The sequence below is a fragment of the Macrobrachium nipponense genome, chromosome 39 (genome assembly GCF_015104395.2).
Source record: "Macrobrachium nipponense isolate FS-2020 chromosome 39, ASM1510439v2, whole genome shotgun sequence".
Taxonomy (NCBI): Eukaryota; Metazoa; Arthropoda; class Malacostraca; order Decapoda; family Palaemonidae; genus Macrobrachium; species Macrobrachium nipponense.
In genome coordinates, this window is record NC_061099.1 from 31,664,890 (window position 1) to 31,684,889 (window position 20,000).

The 20,000-nt window shown below is 34.9% G+C and overlaps 2 protein-coding genes across 4 annotated transcripts in view; one reads left to right on the plus strand and one right to left on the minus strand.

Moving 5' to 3' along the window:
• The window catches only part of LOC135210260 (major facilitator superfamily domain-containing protein 6-like), a 70,709-nt gene that overhangs the window by 50,488 nt on the left and 221 nt on the right, over window positions 1-20,000 (plus strand). For both annotated transcript variants that reach the window (XM_064243126.1, XM_064243127.1), the window contains exons 2-11: window positions 4,427-5,045; window positions 8,435-8,534; window positions 12,963-13,183; window positions 14,053-14,187; window positions 14,789-14,889; window positions 16,233-16,397; window positions 17,067-17,241; window positions 18,134-18,373; window positions 19,284-19,442; window positions 19,797-20,000. The exon at window positions 19,797-20,000 is cut by the window's right edge and continues 221 nt beyond it. In XM_064243126.1, coding sequence (XP_064099196.1) covers window positions 4,988-5,045; window positions 8,435-8,534; window positions 12,963-13,183; window positions 14,053-14,187; window positions 14,789-14,889; window positions 16,233-16,397; window positions 17,067-17,241; window positions 18,134-18,373; window positions 19,284-19,442; window positions 19,797-19,876 — 1,434 coding nt within the window. In that variant the 5' untranslated portion in view covers window positions 4,427-4,987 and the 3' untranslated portion in view covers window positions 19,877-20,000. The remainder of the gene's footprint in view (window positions 1-4,426; window positions 5,046-8,434; window positions 8,535-12,962; window positions 13,184-14,052; window positions 14,188-14,788; window positions 14,890-16,232; window positions 16,398-17,066; window positions 17,242-18,133; window positions 18,374-19,283; window positions 19,443-19,796) is intronic.
• The window catches only part of LOC135210261 (isocitrate dehydrogenase [NAD] subunit beta, mitochondrial-like), a 91,557-nt gene that overhangs the window by 14,291 nt on the left and 57,266 nt on the right, over window positions 1-20,000 (minus strand). The window lies entirely within an intron of this gene.

The following is a 20,000-nucleotide window of genomic DNA, read 5'->3' on the forward strand; positions in this document are numbered from 1 at the left end:
ATTTCTGGTGATAGAAATTCACTCTCGACGTGGTTCGGAAGTCACGTAAAGCCGCTGGTCCCGTTGCTGAATAACCATAGTTCCATGCAACGTATAAACACCATACAAACAAACAAACAAACAAACTATTCTTGGAAAACAGCAAAAACAAATTATATTCCTTATGTCAAAACACAGTGACTTACAAGGTACTGAAGTCTTTAATGAGAAAAAAATTAGAAAAAGAAGTGATTCACCGCTTAAAATTTAAATAACAACAATTCCTTGCAACTAATAACATTCCATGAGTGACAAATCAACATTTTAAACTACAAACATATATACGTTGTATCTATATATATAATATTTAGATATATATATATATATTTTATATGTATATATCTATATATTAAGACTACACCGTAATATATGTTCTTTGTCAGTTTAAAAAAATGTGGATTTGTCCACTCATGGAATGTTCATTAAAGTTGCAAGGAATTGTTGTTATTTAAATTTTAAGCGGTGAATCACTTCTTTTTCTAATTTTTTTTCTCATTAAAGACTTCAGTACCAGTAGGTTTTATATATATATATATATATATATTATATATATATATATATATATATATATGTATGTATATATATATATATATATGTATATTTATATATATATATATATAATATATATATATATATATATATATATATATATATATATAAAAACCTACTGGTCACCTTTTACCAGAGGACGTATATATATGTGTGTGTGTGTGTGTGTAATGCATACATCCACAAAGACCTTTGCACACAAAGCTCTTAGTATACGTATAATGACAAAGCAAAATATTACGAGCAATAAACCCGACCAACATCAATCCACCACTTGGAGACACTGACACAATCGCACAAAAGACGCTGAGACGGTGAGGATAAGCGAACATCGTTTCCATTATTCAAATGCCCCTGTAAACCTTTGAGAGAAATTTATTCGGAGTTCTTGGTTAAACCCTCAAAGCAGTTTTACGAAGTCAAAGGGAGATTTTAACGACGCTTGGCCATGAAATGCGTAGTAAAAACCAACCAAGCGTTGGGACCTTTGAGTTCGTTCAGCGCCGAAACTGCTATTGATAGTAAAAGGTTTGAAAGGCATAACAGGAGGAAAACCTCAAAGGAGTTGCGCTACGAATCAAATGTTAAGAGATGGTGGAAATTAAGATGGATAAAAAAAAAATAAAAAAAGAGAAAATATGAGTGGAGGTACCGTAAAGGGTATGAAAGGGGTTGCAGCTATGTACTTTATTTTTAATAAGTGAGTTCGTCTTGAAATTCGACCACCAAAGTAACGAGAAATACAGAAATTGGAGATCAGTCATTAGAAAACTAGATAAAACCACAAACTGATAAAATAAATAAATAAAAATAAATAAATAAATAAATAAATAAATAAATAAATAAATAAATAAATAAATAAATACCCCAAAATGGGAAGACCCACCAAACAAAGTGTCTTGGGTCATTATACCGTGAAATTCGAGATCGCCTTCAAGGATGCGCCGGGCCAATAATTATGCCGTCTCGCGGATTCGAAGTCGCTACGGCGAATTCCTGACTACGCCCTGATAAGGTCGAACAAAGCGCTGCTCTCCGGTTAAATTTAATGCGATAAATAAATAAATATCAATTCGTTTTGATGACAACAGACCTTCACGCCATATTCGCCTCTATATATCTTACTACAAGCTGTTCATGCGAGCGGGGTCCAGCGGTTAAATTTAATGTCAAAAGTTTGATGCCGACAGACCTTCACGCTCCATTCGTTCTATATATTTTCGCTTACTCGGGGAGTAAGCCTTACAAACTACGTACTATGTTGCTGTTATTGTTGTTCTTGTTAGCGGGTTAGGAAAGGCCTATGGAAAAGCCTTATTATAAAGAAAAGCCTTATTATAAAGGTCTGAAAAAGGTATTTCGCGTTGAACTACCCTTTTCGGGACAGTATACAAAAACTCTTTTAGTAATGCGCAGACAAGCAATATTTCCAAGAAGGTAACTAAAGAATTTTTAAACTATAAGTTTGTATTTTGATTTATATCGATTTTATAGCACAATGTTATTTAAAGTTTATATTTATAATTTTGTATTAAGAGAATTATTCAAATAATGTAAATTATTGGAATGTAATTGCATTTTTATAATAAAAGATAAAAAAAATTAAAGAGTCGCCCTCTCTAAAAGCCATAGAACGCCCTGAACGACGTTCCTGATTGGCTGTTGATAAACCAATCACAGGGCTGGAAACTGAGTCTCTCTCAAGAGTTCACATGGACAGGATGTATATTCCACCATTCCTGAGGGATACGTCTTTCAGGAGAGGTGGAACATACATACATCATGCCTATATGAACTGTCAAGAGAGAGACTGAGAAGAGTTTCCAGTTCTGTGATTGGCTTATCAACAGCCAATCAGGACGTCGTAAGGGACTACTGGCCTAGACGTCAAATGCACGGCTGATGTGAATCTACTATAGTATACCATGAATCACCTCGTTTTCGTACAGCTCAAGACAGAGAAAGAAAGAAATATTACGAAACCATATAAAAATGTCTCAGTCATTTCGGACAATCAGGACGAAGAATACCCAAGTGCCTACGCGGCTAAAATGCCACAGCAACCCAGGTGAATCACTTGAAACGTGAATGTCGAGTAAACAAAGAATCAAGTCGACGTCGCCAGAATTCGTTGCGAAATGGGAGATAAACATAAAAGGGCGAGAGAGAAGTCTCACAGTCAACATCCCGTGTTAGCGACGATGATGATGATGATAACAATAATCATATCGTAAATAAACAGAGGAATTCACTGAAAACTTCTCTTTTCTCGGGATTTCAAGATGACCGCACTCAGTGATTCTTTTCTTAGTATATAACCAACCCGAGTGGTCTATTACTCATACGAAATTAGTACGTGACGCTATGAAACATTTAGCGCGTCAGGTGTAATGATTATTAGACTTTCTTCATCTCAAACTTTAACAGATAAAAAGCGACAAACTTTATGAGAGTATTTCTATATAAATGAAACTAGTAATTTACATGCATATATGTAAAAACATATATATATATATATATATATATATATATATATATATATATATATATCTATAATATATAATAAATATATATACACACGTATGTATATATATATATATATATATATATATATATATATATATATATATATATATATATATATATATTGCAGTGTCAGTTGAATCATATATACAGATAGTAACACTTTCATGATTCACAGCAAACATATATGCAAGTACATCTGAATTGTATATATATATATAATATATATAATATATATATATATATATATAATGTGTGTGTGTGTGTGTGTGGTATATATATATATATATAGTATATAATGTATACATATATATTTATGTATATATGTTTATATATACATATATGTAGTATATATGTATACATATATATTTACGTAGTATATACATATATGTATGTGTATATATATAAATAATATATATATAATATATATCTATATATATATATATATATATATATATGTATACATATATATTTATGTATATATCTGTGTATATATACGTGTGTATATATATTTTATATATATAATAATATATATATATATATAATATATATTTGTGTATATATGTGTATATATACATATATATATAGCATATATGTATACATATATATTTACGTGTATATATATATATATATATCATAAGATATATATATATATGTGTGTGTGTGTGTGTGATATATATGTTATACATATATATTATGTATATATATGTGTGTGTAATATATATATAATGTATACATATATATATATATATATATATATATATATATATATATTATATCTATATATATATATATAGACAGCAATCATTCTCATCACATTTAAGCATCAATTTTCATTCTAAGAAACATTCCCAGTCACAAAAAATGCTTCAGTATCAAACTATGATAATTGCACCGAAAATAGAACGCATAAAACTAAAAAAAAAATATAAAAAAAAATTTATATCCTTTACCATGAAATATTCCTTAACTAAAATCTTCCTCCATTCCCAACCCAAAAGATGAATTACCAGGAACCCAAATTCAACAGTGATCATAAAGTTTGAAGAAGCAGGTGATCATTTTATACCCTTGAATTAATATTAACATTTAATATACTATAGGTCTACCGAAAAGCAGATACACATACATACAATATACATAATATAGTATATAGTATATGATATATATATATATATATATAAAATATATATATATATATATATATATATATATATAGTAAAGTATATAAGACATATATAAAAATAAAGTGGATAACAACCCTAAGTAAAATAAATAAAAAAATTATATTTCATTAACATTTAATATACTACAGGTCTACCGAAAGAGAAATATATATATAAAATAAAGTGGATGATAAGACATATATAAAATAAAGTGGATAAAAAGATATATAAAATAGTGAATAATAAGACATATATAAAATAAAGTGGATAATAAGATATATATAAAATAAAGTGGATGATAAGACATATATAAAATAAAGTGAATAATAAGACATATATAAAATAAAGTGGATAATAAGACATATATAAAATAAAGTGGATAACAACCCTAAAGTAATAAAAAGAAAATTATATAATTTTTTAAAGTTTTGCACATATTCTAGTCTAGTGGTGGAGTGTGCACGGAACTGTGTTCGTTGAGTGAGCATTGAGGAAACTGGAACTACAGCCAATGTACTGGAAGATCTAGAAGATACGTCTAATAACGTGAAATCAGTGTTAATATATAAAGAAAAAGTGTATAACAATCCTAAAATAAAAACTGGAACATTATATAAGGTTTTAAAGTTTTGCACCTAAGTCTAGTGGTATAGGGTGAGCATTGAGGAACCAAGGAACCAGCCAAATAGGATACCTCTAAAAAAGTCAACATGAAAATCGACTGGGAATTATTTCCTATAAAACTACACTACCTAGTGAGGTTTTGTGGTAAGTTTTCCATTCACTCCTTTTTTCACTAATATATAATAATACATATTTTACAATAAACATTTTTTACACTAATTCTTAAATGTCAAATTGCGTGTACTTAAACTGATAGTATCACCTATATATAATCTCCTCCTTTCTATAATCCCTTTGCATCTATAATCCTTTGTATCTATGATCCCTTTGTGTCTATAATACCCGTAGCTATAATCCCCTTTTGTCTATAATCTCCTTATATATATATCATATATATATATATATATATATATATATATATATAGTATAATATATATATATATATATATAATCCCCAATTGTATCTGCAATCCCCTTGTATCTGTAATCCTTTGTATCTATAATCTCTTTGTATCTATGATCCCTTTGTGTCATATAATACCCGAGCTATAACATCCCCTTTTGTCTATAATCTCCTTATATATATATATATAAGATATATTATATATATATATAGATTATTATATATATATATATATATATATATATATATATATAATCCCCTTTGTATCTGCAACTCCCCTTGTATCTGTAATCCTTTGTATCTATAATCTCTTTGTATCTATAATTCCCTTCTATCTATAATCCCCTTGCATATATAATCCTTCGTATCTATGATCCCTTTGTATCTATAATACCTGTACATAATCCCCTTTTATCTGTAATCCCCTTGTCTATAATCCCTTTGTATCTATAATCCCCTTTTGTCTATAATCCCTTTGTATCTATAATCCCCTTTTGTCTATAATCCCTTTGTATCTATAATCCCCTTGTATGTATAATCCCTTTGTATCTAATCCCCTTGTATCTAGAATCCTCTTCTATCTATAATCCCCTTGTATCTATAATCCCTTCTATCTATAATCCCCTTGTATCTATGATCCCCTTCTATCTATAATCCCTTGTATCTATAATCCCCATGTATCTATAATCCCTTGTATCTATAATCCCCTTCTATCTATAATCCCTTGTATCTATAATCCCCTTCTTTCTATAATCCCTTGTATCTATAATCCCCTTCTATCTATAATCCCTTGAATCTATAATACCTGTAGCTATAATCCCTTTGTATCTATAATCACTTGTATCTATAATCCACTTGTATCTATAATCCCTTGTATCTATAATCCCTTGTATCTATAATACCTGTAGCTATAATCCCTTTGTACCTATAATCCCTTGTATCTATAATCCCTTGTATCTATAATCCACTTGTATCTACAATCCCTTTGTATCTATAATCCCTTGTATCTATAATCCACTTGTATCTATAATCCCTTGTATCTATAATACCTGTAGCTATAATCCCTTTGTATCTATAATCCCTTGTATCTATAATACCTGTAGCCATAATCCCTTTGTATCTATAATCCCTTGTATCTATAATCCCTTGTATCTATAATCCACTTGTATCTACGATCCCTTTGTATCTATAATCCCTTGTATGTATAATCCACTTTTATCTATAATCCCTTGTATCTATAATACCTGTAGCTATAATCCCTTTGTATCTATAATCCCCTTCTAATTATTATCCAGCTCCCAGAAACTCAATGCCTTCGTTTCAACTTCAAAAGTTCAAGCGAAAGTACAATAATATTCTCCTTGCAATTTAACACATTTTTTATATATTTGTTAATCTATTAATTTTATTTTAATAAGTGGTGTCTCTTCTTTCTGCATTTTCCTTAACTTCCTTTTGCTTCTTCCTAATGAACATCATAATATTCTTTGGAAGTTGAAGAATTGCAAGTCAGTGGGCCCTTTGGTGGGCTTGTTCCATGTGAATAGGGTTCAGCTTCTGAATAATTATTAATAATAATATAATAATAATAATAATCTTCTCTTTGCCTCAATGAAAAGTTTCTCAATAACTGCGCCCTTTCTTTCACTTATATCTAACCTAAGGGCAAGTCTCCTTTTGCCTTCTACCGAGACCAATCCATTTCCCTATTATTCTTCATCAACCTCTAATCCGCCACAAAAACAAGTAAAAAATGCATCGAGCTTTCTGCCCATTAAACTCTTGGCCGCGGCCCATGGAACTCAGCCACTATCCGGTGGTGGCCTATTATGGTACCTCTATCGCTGCCAGAAGTATGATTCAGGGTTAACTTTAACTTTTAAATAAAATAAAAACTACTCGAGCTTGAAGGCTGCAATTTGGTATGTGTGATGATTGGAGGGTGGATGATCAATACACCAATCTGCAGCCCTCTAGCCTCAGTAGTTTTTAAGATCTGAGGGCAGACAGATAAAAGTGCGGACGAGCAGACAAAGCCGGTACAATAGCTTCTTCTTTTAAAGGCAACTAAAAAGTGCCTGTCTCGCAATCTCACTCGTTTTACGCACCCCGTAATTAACCCACTTTCCAACGTTTTCAAACACTGCTTATTATTCCACCTCAGAGTCCAGTTCCTTGGTACAAGCAGTGTCACATTCTTCTGGAGTTTCGACCTGGTTATTCTTTCAAACTCGTTCTCTATTGTTTTATATCATTCTTTGGTGTGTTAATCTAATTCTCTCTCTCTCTCTCTCTCTCTCTCTCTCTCTCTTCAAGTCAGTTTCCCCCAAATAACCTACCAACAGATACACAGAAACCAGCCTTTTTCAAACATGACATGCGTAAACAGCCAAAACATAACAGTAATCAAACAGGCAGAATACAATATAAACACACACAAACACACACACCAATAGACACACAGAAACCAGCATTTTTTTTAAACATGATATACGTAAACACCCTGAAAACAAATAAGTTACTAAACAGGCAGAATACAAAATGAACACACACACACACCAATACACACGCAAAAACCAGCATTTTTTAAAACGTGACATGCGTAAACAGCCAAAAAAATAAGTTATCAAACAGACAGCATACAATACAAACACACACACACACACACAGAAACCAGCATTTTTTAAACATGACTGGATACAATATAAACACGCGCACACACACACACAACAATAGACACACAGAAACCAGCATTTTTTTAAACATGACATACGTAAACAGCCAAAAAATATAAGTTACTAAACAGGCTGGATACCATATAAACACACGCACACGAACACACACAAGAACACGAGAAACTATCACAGAAACACGACTCCACGTATAGCTGGCTACCGTCACTCGATATCCAAGGTTCGATATCCTTCGAAGACAGCTGGCAGACGAAGGCCATAACAAACCCTTATACTCGAGTGTCATAAAGCTGAATTGAACGTCCCACAACACAATCTCCTTAGTCTTTCAATGCACACCAAAACGTAGGATTTACCCAGACCGATTTCCTCCTTACAGGAACATTTCCACACACATCAAAATGTAGGATTCACCAAGTTCGATTTCCTCCTTACAGGCACGGGACCCCTGACGCCTTTCCTGCCCGTGATAGCCCGGCACAAGGGCGTGTCCTCCACAGTCATCAGCCTCATATGGACCGTCATGCCCTTCGTCAGGTAATTCTGGAGTTAAAACGCTGTCAATTGATGGTTTCAAACGTTGTTGTTTTCATTCATTCGCTGGAACCCTCTTAAATGCTTTATTGTACGAAAGTGAATGAATAACGAATAAAATATAGAATGTAGTTTATTCAATCCTATAATGAATTTGTTTTGAGATGTACGTCGGTGAATTTATTAAACGAATAAATAAAATAAATTATTTTAAAACTACGGTAAAAATGGATATTTGGTAAAAACTTATATCCTCCATAAAAACAAATTATAACTTTGAATCTAGGATATGTAAAACAATAAAAAAAAATAAAAAATATACATAAAATATCTATATACACAACTGCACGTGTATATAATATCCTTGGCAACGTACCAAGAGGTCAAACATCAAACATAAAATTTCATTATAGACGTTAATTGAATGAATAAGGGTAGATTTGTCACTTGAAATCATTGGGGTGATTGAAGTTTCTCTAAAATGCCTACGAAAGACGAAACAGAGAGAGAGAGAGAGAGAGAGAGAGAGAGAGAGAGAGAGAGAGAGAGAATAAATATTTAGACAAGTGTCGAAGCAGTGTTATAATACTATGTCAATTTACTTAAAACCAACCTCCGCCCCAAACCCCAACAACCCCAAAAATTATTATATTATATTGTATGGTGCTTTTACGTTGCAAGGAACCAGTGCAAATATATATATATATATATATATATATATATATATATATATATATATATATATATATATATCATATATATATATATATATATATATATATATATATATATATATATATATATATATTATATATATATATATAATTATATATATATATATATATATAGAGTTGCGAGAGGAACACCTCACAAAAGGTAGATGGCTAAAAGCGTCATGTAAACATTTCATCTACATAATCCAATTTCTGCACTGTTATAAAAAAAAGGTGAAACCACCGCCGGGGGTGTTTCTAGAGTACTATATTGTAAAATTCTAAAAACTACAACCATCCTGCTCATTTGAGATACGTACTGGTATGAACCAAAATAATTAGGTTTTTGTTTTTTAAGTTTTACAAAATTCCAGTGTTTATATATATGTAAATTATATATATATATATATATATATATATATTATATATATATATATATATATATTATATTATTATATATATACTATATATGTGTGTGGTGTGTGTGTATATATACTATATATATATATATATATATAATATATATCTACTTATATAATATATTTCTCAAATTCTTTTGTTCTCTTTTTGGATACGCTTGTTACTACAAAGCCTTGGGATCCAACTTAAATTTATATATATATAATATAAACATATATTCATATCCCTTAATTACTCAATGTCATCCTCTACCTGACGATTGAAGCTTTGTCGCAATGATATACAAATCCAACTGAACGCCCCCAATAGCAGTATAGGGGGAAATCGACGCACTGAAGGAAGTCGAAGTCAGTGACCAAAGTTGCCGGAGATGATGTTTCTCCGCCCACCATCGAGACAAGGCTATGAAGAAGACCCTCTTCTCTCTCTCTCTCTCTCTCTCTATCTCCCTGGTCGAGAAGTGTCCAAAAATAACGCCCACTGAGACGCCAACATCGCGTCCCGTCCTGTCTCTCTTCCTCCGTCTCTCGTGGCTGTCATCCGGACTTTCTTCACCGCCATCTTGAATCAAGATGGCGGTGCCTTTTTCCTTCGTTGGGGGTTATCCAGCTGTCAAGCTGAGTAAAAAAAAAAAAAAAAAAAAAAAAACACACACACACACACTCTTTCCTCGCACTAATGACAAGTAAAACTACGATGTTTATGTCTGGATGTAAACAATGTATAGGTACTGTAAATACACTATAGTATAGATTCCCATCAAACGTGCATTTGATGTCTAGGCCAGTCCCTTACGCGCTCCTGATTGGTTGTTGATAAGCCAATCACAGGGCTGGAAACTCCTCAGTCTCTCTCGAGAGTTCACATAGGCAGGATGAATGTTCCACCTCTCCTGAGGGATACTTTTGAAAGACGTATCCCTGCCTATTTGAATTCTCGAGAGAGAGACTCAGGAGAGTTTCCAGCCCTGTGATTGGCTTATCAACAACCAATCAACAGCCAATCAGGAGCGTCGTAAGGGACTGGCCTAGACATCAAATGCACGGCTGATGTGAATCTACTATAGTACCACAGTCCAAAATTACGAACAAACACAACAACAAAAACACAAAATGCAATCATGTTTCAACATATGTCATGAAAGTTTCTCTGTGCGTGAGTGTTCCGCATACGAAAACGAGTGAATGTTATAAAATAGAAAACGATTGAATGTTATAAATAGAAAACGAGTGAATGTTATAGAATAGAAAATGAGTGAATGTTATAGAATAGAAAACGAGTGAATGTTATAGAATAGAAAATGAGTGAATGTTATAGAATAGAACAGAATATATAGAACTTAGGCCGAAAGCCAAGCGCTGGGACCTATGGAGGCATTCAGCGCTGAAACGGAGATTAAGAGTAAAAAGGTTTGAAAGGCGTAACAGGACGAGAACTTCGATGTTGCACCATGAATCAATTGCCAGGGGGGAGGTTGGAAAGTACGATGGAAGAAAGAGAATATGAACGGAGGTACAGTAAAAGGAATGAAAGTAGTTGCAGCTAGGGGCCGAAGGGATGCTGCAAAGAACCGCTAGCAACGCCTACAGTGCACCGCATGAGGTGCACTGATGGCAAAAACCTCCGACCCCTTATACGGATACCACTGTATCATCATGTGTATTTATAAACCCTGAAAATTTCTAACCATTCCCACAGAACTCGAGAAAACTACTTAAGAACAATGCGAAACAAATAACTTTATGAGCGCATAAAAAAAAAAAAAAAAAAAAAAGTGACGTATATGTAGACACTGCTACACCGTCAACCATCTATGCGACTCGTAAATTCTATCTTAATTATATCAAACCCTTCAGAATTGACGACCAACCCTTTCGGTTGAAGCAGCAACCCAAACCCCCTCCCCGCGGATTCTGAGTTTTTTCTTCTTGTGGTGCCATACTAACCAGATCTTCAAGTAGTGAATTATCCTCGACCATATTAGGGAGGCACTTTATTTTTAGTAGTCGTAAACTATCACTCATATATATATATGCATGTATGAGAGAGAGAGAGAGAGAGAGAGAGAGAGAGAGAGAGAGAGAGAGAGAGAGAGAGAGAGAGAGAGAGAGAGATTGTTTATATGGTGTTTTTACGTTGCATGGAACCAGTGGTTATTCAGCAACCGGACCAACCAACGGCTTTACATGACTTCCGAACCACGTCGAGAATGTGAACTTCTATCACCAGAAATACACATCTCTCACACCTCAATGGAATGCCCGAGAATCTACACAGACACAACGCTTTCTTTTCAAAAGAATCCGACGTCTACATCTCGTTGCCTTGTACTTTTTTAACTTCAGTACAACCCTCGTTAATTTGAAACACCGCCCGCCCCCCTCCCCTCTGCCCCCCCCAAAAAAAAAAAATCCATCCAAATTTTCGTATTTTGGAATACAGCATCTAGACCCAAGACCCAACGCAAGAACCTAGAAACCTCGCAGTCAGAAGGTGGAAATAAGACGAATGAAACAGAATACGAACGGAGGTACAGTAAAAGGAATGAAAGAGGTTGCAGCTGCAGGTGCCTAAGAAGGGACGCTGCAAAGAACATTGTGTAAATCCCTACAGTACACCGCATGAGGTGCACCGACAGTACGAAGGGGGCACAAATATAAGTCGTTATCTTCCAGTTGTATCTTTTTTTATTTATCAGGAAGAAAACAAAGTCTTTCAGGAAATGTTCACGTGGGCATTGAAGCATCGTAATAGTTTAGTCAATGTTAAATGTTCCCTAATAAAATGTTTACACTGGCATTTAAAACATCTTAACAGTTCACTCAATGTTAAATGTTTCCTTATTCAATGTTCAATGTTTCCTGATGAAATATTTACATTGGCATTTAAACCCCTTAACAATTCATTCAATGTTAAATGTTCCCTGATGTTTGCAATGACATTTAAACCCCTTAACAGTTCACTCAATGTTAATCCCTAACGAAATGTTTACACTGGCATTTTAAATGTTAAATGTTCACTAACAAAATGTTTACACTGGCATTTAAACGCATTAAAAGTTCATTCAATGTTAAATGTTCCCTAACGAAATGTTTGCACTGCCATTTAAAAACCTTAATTGATTCAACGCTAAATGTTTCCTACAGCCCTGGACACATTGCCACATCTCAGGACTTGTCTCAATCCCCTTATCAATTCTCCCTACACGACGATACCACGAACATAGGTTAAATTAAACAGTGTTTCAACCCCCCCAAACCAAAAGTTCATCAGTAAAACCCACGAACTCCTTTCGCAGCCTGATCAGCAAGACTTGCGCCGGGGCGCTGTCGGACTACTTCCGCGTCCACAGGCAAGTCTTCCTCGGCAGCCTCATGTTGATGATCGTCTCCTTCATCGGGATCTACTTCACGCCCGATATCGTACCGCACGCCTCCTCCAACGCGTCCGCCGACGCTGCAGAGATGCTCTCCAACTGGACGGAACCGGAGGCGCACAACGAGTCTCATTATGTACCTGGTACTACATTTTTTTTAGTTTTTTGTTGGAATATCTAATCCTTCTGGCCAGCCATATAGGAGAGCCGTTGATCAGCTCAGTGGTCTGGTTAAAATTAGATATACTTAACTTTAGTAAGAGAATAACTACTTTTTTCTGTCCGCTCTCAGATCTTGAAAACTACCGAGGTTAACAGGCTGCAAATTGCTATGATAATCATCCACCTTCCCATCATCAAACATACCAAATTGCAGCCCTCTAGCCTCAAGTGTTCTTATTTCATACATGCGTCTGGCACCGCAAAAAACCAGGCCACCATAGCCGGCCGAGAGTTTCATGGGGCGTGGCTGTGAGCATAGATATAGAGGGGAGTTTTCCCAGGAAACTCAGCTGCTTCTCAGCTCTCTGAACAGGGCTGGCTCGATGGATTTATTTTTATTTATTATAGTTTTTTAGATTTTATCAATTAAATTAATTTCAAATGTTGAAGTTTCTGAGCTTACGAATGTCGTACGTAAGTGGTTTCTCAAACATAGGCCTAACGAAAATTTCGTTACCACCGACACTAATACGACTTCTAGCGTAAATATTCCAGGAACATATAAATGACAATTCCTTATATGAATAGTAGAGGTAAAAATAGAACCCAACTCATTTGCAACAGAAGCAAAAACGCAATTTATTTCAAGTATTTCTTCAGATCCATGAGATGAAGACCTAATTTATACAATAAGACAATTCCTTATTTTAATGGCAAATGGTAGAGGTAAAAATACAACGCAATTCTTTTGCCACAGAAGCAAAGACGCAATTTATTTCAAGTATTTCTTTAGATCCACGAAACGAAGACCTAAATTTACGATATAATTCTCCCTCCTGGGCTGTTTCAGATCCAGAGAGCTCCACTACGGGAGAACTGCTCCGGAGGTACGAGTTCTGGCTCCTCTTCCTGTGCTTACTGGGACAATACTGCGGCCACATCACCACCATTACTATGCAGGAAACAATATGCTTCAGTTTAATAGGTAAAAAGCTCTCTCTCTCTCTCTCTCTCTCTCTCTCTCTCTCTCTCTCTCTCTCTCTCTCTCTCTCTCTCAGGTAAACATACGCATAAACAGGCACATGCTGAAGACATATTGCTGTTTTCATGTAAGGAATAATATACTCACATTCATTTATAACATTCTCTCTCTCTCTCTCCCTCGTCCAAACATACACACATAAACAGGCACATGCTGCAGACATATTGCTGTTGTCATGTAAAGAATAATATGCACCGATTCATTTTTAACTCTCTCTCTCTCTCTCATGAACAGTAAATCGCACGCCTATAATCCACGGTAATATTCAGCAATTCCAACAGAACTCTCCACGACAACAGCAAACGTCATATCCTCTACCAACCAAACAATAAAATGATACAAATCTGAATTGCTCTCCCACTTCCGTCTTCCTGTCAGTCCTCTCTCTCATTAGTCTCCCTTACATCCTTTCCTTCCCCCTCCCCTCCCCACTTATCAAACGCCCCCCACCCCCACCATCTCTTTTCCCTTTCAATACTAAACAACGACATCCTCACCATAAAAGCGTCCTCAAAATGATACAGCCTATTCAATCTTCCCTCAGGTGACGCCCTTCACAAATATGGGGAGCAACGGCTGTGGGGGACACTAGGATGGGGCATCTCTGCTGTGGCTGGCGGGGCTCTGGTCGACTGGTATTCCAGGGTGAGCTTGAGTTGTTGTCAGAGCATAATTCAGAGGTTTTTCGTTTAGAATACTGAATCAGTGACGACTATCTAAACCTACTAGGTAAAAGAGGCTGATCTTTTGAGGTCTTGTAGTTCCTCGCTGGACGGGTGGTTTTCCTGCTCGGCTGCCAATCCGGTGGTCTGAAGTTCGAATCCCAGTTCAGCCAACTCGGAATCAGAGAAATTTATTTCTGGTGATAGAAATTCATTTCTCGATATAGTGCGGTTCAGATCCCACAATAAGCTGTAGGTCCCATTGCTAGGTGACCAATTGGTTCCTAGCCGCGTAAAAAAAATATCTATTCCTTCTGGCCAGCCCTAGGAGAGCTGCTAATCAGCTCAGTGGTCTGGTAAAACTACGATATACATACTTTTTTTTTTTTTGAGGTCGTGACTACAAATTTTCGTTGACTGAGAACAAACAAGAAATTTTGCAAGACTATGGCATGAAAAAACAAACAATCTTACTTTTCCGAAGATAGTAAATAACAGACTGGAAATATAGGGAAAATAGATGGCCCCCAAACAGAGGACCCTATGAAAATAAAAAGAAAACTTCTAAAAGTAACTTCGTTAGAACACCCCTTGGATTCCTCTTGAAGGATGTAATACTTCATAATAATATTTCAAAATTTTTAACCTTGCACTGCACGGATGTTTTTGACAATGCTATTGAAACTGGCATCACAACATCTAGGTTATTGATATTGTATAAAACTAAAGAGAAAATTAAAAAGATAAATAAATAGATATGTTTAAAAGAAGTTTCATAACAAATATCTAAATATATATAGATATATATATATATATATATATATATATATATATATATATATATATATATATAATATCTATAAAACATATATTATATACATATATATAAATGACCTCCCCAGTAATCGCTGAAAGATAAAATGTCCATATCTCTGTCACATCCCCAAGAGAGGAACCCACGCCTCAGTCATCCATAAATGGAGTAATATGTACGTACGTAATTACAATCTACAGAAATCAGGAAATGCTGCTAAAGCTAAAACCACAAATATGACAGAAGTACTTGAGGAACGTAGGAATCAATACACTTCATCCCTGACATCATAATGCAGCAACAATGTGAATGCTAAAGAGACTTGTAATCTACATAAACGACCTAACAAGTCACTTATGACGGCTTCACAACAACAAAGATATAAAAGCCACAGCCACTTACTTTTAATTATACATATGACCTCAAATTAATTGTACTGCCAATATCATTCCTTATCAGTGAAACCAATCACATTATGGTTAAATGTCTAAAACTTTCAAAATCCTCACCAGGGAATGTTGAAACCAGACTACGCTCCGGCCTACTCGATTGCCGTAGTTTTCTTAACAATAGACCTGGTGATTGTGGGACGCCTGCGCTTCAGCATCACGCCAGTGAAGATGGACCCTAAGAAGGTCCGAGGAATTTTCAAGATACCTGCTGTCCTTCTGGTTCTGGTAAGGAAGTTGTCCTAAGAATCCCTTCCCCTTCTGATGAAAAATGTGCCAGCATTCAGCAAAATAAAATTTCTTCCCTAATCAGATTCATCTTTCCCTTAGAATATGAATTTCCCACTGCTCACGAATATATTCTCTATTCAGCCAGCTACAGCAATCAGGATAATTTTCCCATGGGAATTCAATTCAATTCCGTTCTCTTTCGTTTTGATTACTCATAAATGTATCCCACAAAACAGACAAATTGTATGTATTGTATTCTTCTTGTACTGGAGATATGGATACCTTTAAAATAATTCTCCCTTCTCATCAAACTCAAAATTTATTCCGTTGAATGTAACTTTCTGGTTTCTCATTCTGCCTTCCAGAATTTTCACACCTCTAACAAATCTTTTTGTTCAGAACACACTGAAATTCCCTTAAAACACAAACACAGTTGAGTTGGACAAGATCCAGACTTGGGTACCTTTTTTAAACTTTTAAACATAAGATGGATAAACATACGGCATTGTGGGCTGAAACATGGGTGCTACAGCCAGAGTTCATTCAGCACCCTTGTCTAGTGTTCCAAAAGCTTATCTCTTAGAGAATTGGTTCGTTTAATTCTTACGAGCTACATTATTGCTTCCCTAATGCTAGCCTTGACAAAAATTTTTCATCCCTGACCAGATTACGACGGTAGTGGTTGGTGCTTCATGCGGAATGATTTGGACATTTCAACTCCTCTTGGTGGAGGATGTGGCAAAGATGTGGGACTCAAACTTCCCTTTTACAAAGCTTCTGCAAGGAATCCTCGTCTTTGTTCAGTGCTTACTCAGTGAGATGCCATTCTTCTACCTGGCAGGTGAAGTATTTTACTATTCTGATTGCAAGTCTTTCAAGTATTTATAAAAAAAAGATGATCTAGTGGGTTGGAGCTGCCCTTCCTTGTCTTCTACATCAGAAACATCTTCCAATATGCATGAATTACACACACAATTTCTCTGGGCCCTGTTGCATCTGCTAGCAAGGCAACTGGGCAACTTCTTTTCTACCACTAGCTTCTACATTTTCTTCATTTCAGTCTCTTTACCCACTGTAAGCCACTCCTCATCAATATTACTGGATTTCCTTCATGGGTATCTGGATCCTGAACTCTGGCTCTACCATGTTCATTAAAATAGGAAAGCCTTCCACTATTTGACAAATTTGACAACTTCTAGGCACATTGATCTAAGTACATTTCTGCCAAGAATAAGGCGATGATTTTTACTTTTTATAATATTTCTACTTATTTATGTTTGTTGTTGCAAAACATTACCATACGACTAAATTTCCACTCCTCCACTACATAGGAGCAGAGAAAAAAATCTAGATTGTGGTACAGCTCCATGATGAATAGAGTTGAGAACTGTAGGTGTCTTGCCTCACTCAACTGGATCTCTAAGCAAGATAATCATCTTTTCTATTTATAATTAGGCACATGCCCCTTTCATACCATTAAGTTCAATCTCAACAAATGATCTGCAACCTTGAAGTAAAATTTTCTTCTTAAAATACTCTTGTTTAATTCAAAACTTTCTTAGAGAAAAAAATTGTCCTCTCTTTCATGGTAACTATCATTGTCTGATTTACATATCACTATACTTCAAAATTAAACTTTGAATTAAAAATGTTGCTAAAATAATCTTACATGAATGAAGAACAATAATCAAAGAATACAAGACCAGATTTTAACAGGTAATGACTCTCCACAGGTCACATCATAGCAAAAATTGGTCACTTCTACTCCTTCTTCTTGGCACTTCTCGCATTCTGCGTCCGTCTTTGCTTCTACTATACTGTGACCAATCCGTGGTGGTTTATACCAATTGAACTCGTCCATGGGATGTCATTTGGACTTGCATATGCAACCATGGCCTCCTATGCAAACAGCATCACTCCCAAAGGAGCAGAAGCAACAACTCAGGCCATCTTTGGAGCAGCTTTCTTTGGAGGTGAGAGTTCCTCTTTGTCTTTTGGGTTACAATTCATAAATTAATCATAAATATACTGTATTCACAGAAACAGTGGCAATCAATGTGACAACCTCCTCAGAATTCAAATCATCTTATAATATTTTACATTCTTTGAAACATTATATTGTTAGTTGATAGAACACCAGTGTCCTTTTCAATGAGTCATATTGCTTAAAATTATACTTGCCATTATTGGAAAATTTTGGGCAGCTAGAGTACAGGATTGAGTGATAATTTACTTCAAATATGTACCGGGCATCACAACTTAGCAGACCATAGCTGAAATTTGGGTACTGGAGCAAGGTCAAGTTAATGACGTTGGACAGCTAGGAGGGAAGGGACCAAAGTGATTAGATGAACAGTAAACCAGTATAGTTTCAAAGAAATAGCAATACAGTATATAGGGAGCCATGGAAGCCACACATCATTTTGAACTTTATCCTGAAGATTACTGACTTCCTAAGCTGGCTCCACATGAATGTCTATTTGTTTTGAATAAAAAAAATTGAATATTGTAACCTCATACATTAATAATCCTATAACAACAATTATTCAATAACCTTTGCTGTATTGCCCCTTTGTTTCCTCTAGCCTCATTTATTAAAAAAAAAAAAAACACACTTAAATGTACATGACAGGTTAGTCTTCTATAAATCTATTTATGCAACTGTCACTATGCGTATATTCTCCTTCCAATGTAGAATGATTTGCAGTTATCAGTTTCAACCTGGAGGCATAAGACACTGTTCCAGTATATTACCAGTCAAAATTGAGATATCTGATTTTCAAAAATAACCTAAAATCATATTTTAATCAGAAAAGTAAGAATTTGTTAAACCCAACTTATTCTTTTCTAAAACTCACACTTCACAATTTCCTCTGCTTTCAGGGACTGGAGTAGGAGGTCTTGTGGGGGGATGGCTATTTGAAATAATGACTGGTTGGAAAGCTTTCCTTACTGCAGGAATTGCAAATGGAATCTATGCCTTAATCTTTCTGGCAATTCACTTGATCATTTCCCAATCCACGAAGAGTCAGCATGTAAGAGGTAATGGATTTTCTTTTGGAGTGTTTTGTCATGAAGCGTTTTAACAATTGAAATTTTGCCACATTACAAATCAAGACAATGACATTAGGTGAACTTGCAAGTTTTTGTAATTTTTTATAGCCATATGAATCCCAGTATGAATGGTAACTTTTATAAGTATTTCATGCCCAATTCAAAAAACCATTCACCATGAAGGAACATGAACAGTTCTTTACATGGTAATATAACCACACAAAAATTTTGTATATTATAAACGGGGACAAAAATTATCCATTACTATTAAGCAGTTCCTTACACTGTAATAACAATTTGAATGAGAATGAATATGAATGCCTAAGTTTTGGTCATTTGCAGGGAGGAAAGAAGGCAAACCAAATGAATCGGCAGCTGAAGAAGAAATGGAGAAGCTGCAAGGAGTTAACAATATCACTTGATGAGAGGATACTTGTAGCTTCTACAACAGTGAAGTCTATTCAAGGGAACAGTTACCAGAAATCGCTCTACATTTCTTGTAACATACTTAAATGCCCTTAACGGTGATCTTTGAGCAATGGTGAA